The sequence below is a fragment of the Wasmannia auropunctata genome, unplaced genomic scaffold, assembly GCF_000956235.1.
Source record: "Wasmannia auropunctata unplaced genomic scaffold, wasmannia.A_1.0 LD335896.1, whole genome shotgun sequence".
Lineage (NCBI taxonomy): Eukaryota > Metazoa > Arthropoda > Insecta > Hymenoptera > Formicidae > Wasmannia > Wasmannia auropunctata.
The window spans coordinates 8,331-9,511 of NW_012026994.1; the positions used below are offsets into that span (position 1 = coordinate 8,331).

Here is a 1,181-nt window from a genome sequence, read left to right on the forward strand (position 1 = left end):
TACGAGGCACTTGGTCACATGACGCGAGCGTCGCCGGCACCCGACGGTCTGGCTCGTCTGTGCTACTTACCTCTCCACGGGGTTATCAAGCGCACCGACAACTCTGCCAAAATTCGGGTGGTGTTCAATGGATCATCACGCCTCGCATCTGGGGAGTCGCTGAATCAGCACTTGTTGACTGGCCCGAATTTACTGCCGCGCCTGTTAGACGTGGTGCTACGCTGGAGGCTGCACGAGTTCGCGATGGTAGCAGATATCGAGAAGATGTATCGCCAAGTCCTTGTGCACCCGGACGACCAAGACTTGCAGCGAATCTTGTGGAGAAGCCAGGACGACGAGCCTCTGCAAGAATTCAGGTTAGCAACGGTCACCTACGGGTTAGCATGTGCACCTTACCTGGCGATACGCACAATCCGGCAGCTAGCGGACGACGAGGGGCATCGATTCGCCCAGGCGGCAGCGGTCCTCCGTAGGGACATCTACGTGGACGACATCCTGACTGGAGCCGACTCTCTCGAGGAAGCAAGCGCCATCCGCCAACAACTATCCGCGCTCTGCACGGCGGGCGGATTTCCGCTCCGAAAGTGGTCAGCTAATCAGAGCGAACTGTTAAGCGACATTTCGCCGGAACATCGACAGTCGCTGACGAGCCACTCCTGGGAGGCGGATGTCGGACACTCAACCCTGGGGTTGCAGTGGCATCCGAGAACGGACACGTTTTCGTTTCAAGTCCGGCCCGTCGAGATCGAACGCGTCACGAAGCGCACAGTGTTGTCTCAGACAGCCAGGCTGTTTGACCCACTTGGGTGGCTGGCGCCGGTAACTATCAGCGCAAAGATCCTGATCCAATCTGCTTGGCTCCAGGGTTTGGGCTGGGATGACCAAGTTGTGGCGGCGAATGAGTGTGCATGGCGACGGTTCCAGGAAGAGCTGCTGGGACTGTCTGAGATTTGAATCCCGAGATGGCTGCACACGGGTCCAGGCGCGGAGGTGGAGATCCACGGGTTCTCGGATGCCTCAGAGCGAGCGTACGCAGCTGTTGTCTACGCCCGCACTACTCGGGGAGGAAGCGTCAGCGTCTCTCTCTTGGTGGCCAAGTCAAAGGTCGCGCCCATTCGTCAAATCTCCGTGCCGCAATTGGAGCTGTGCGGCGCGGCCATGCTTGCCAAGTTGGTGCGTCA

General features: G+C 59.0%; 1 protein-coding gene across 1 annotated transcript; it reads left to right on the forward strand.

The window, feature by feature from the left end:
- The first annotated feature begins 18 nt into the window (after positions 1-18).
- Positions 19-954, forward strand: LOC105455584. Its single transcript, XM_011699013.1, has one exon. The coding sequence runs from the start codon at positions 19-21 to the stop codon at positions 952-954; it is 936 nt and encodes a 311-aa protein (XP_011697315.1).
- The last annotated feature ends 227 nt before the right edge of the window (positions 955-1,181 follow it).

What these genes read in the sequence shown, in the direction of transcription:
- LOC105455584 (XM_011699013.1), top strand. Translation starts at nt 19, where the DNA reads ATGACGCGAGCGTCGCCGGCACCCGACGGTCTGGCTCGTCTGTGCTAC.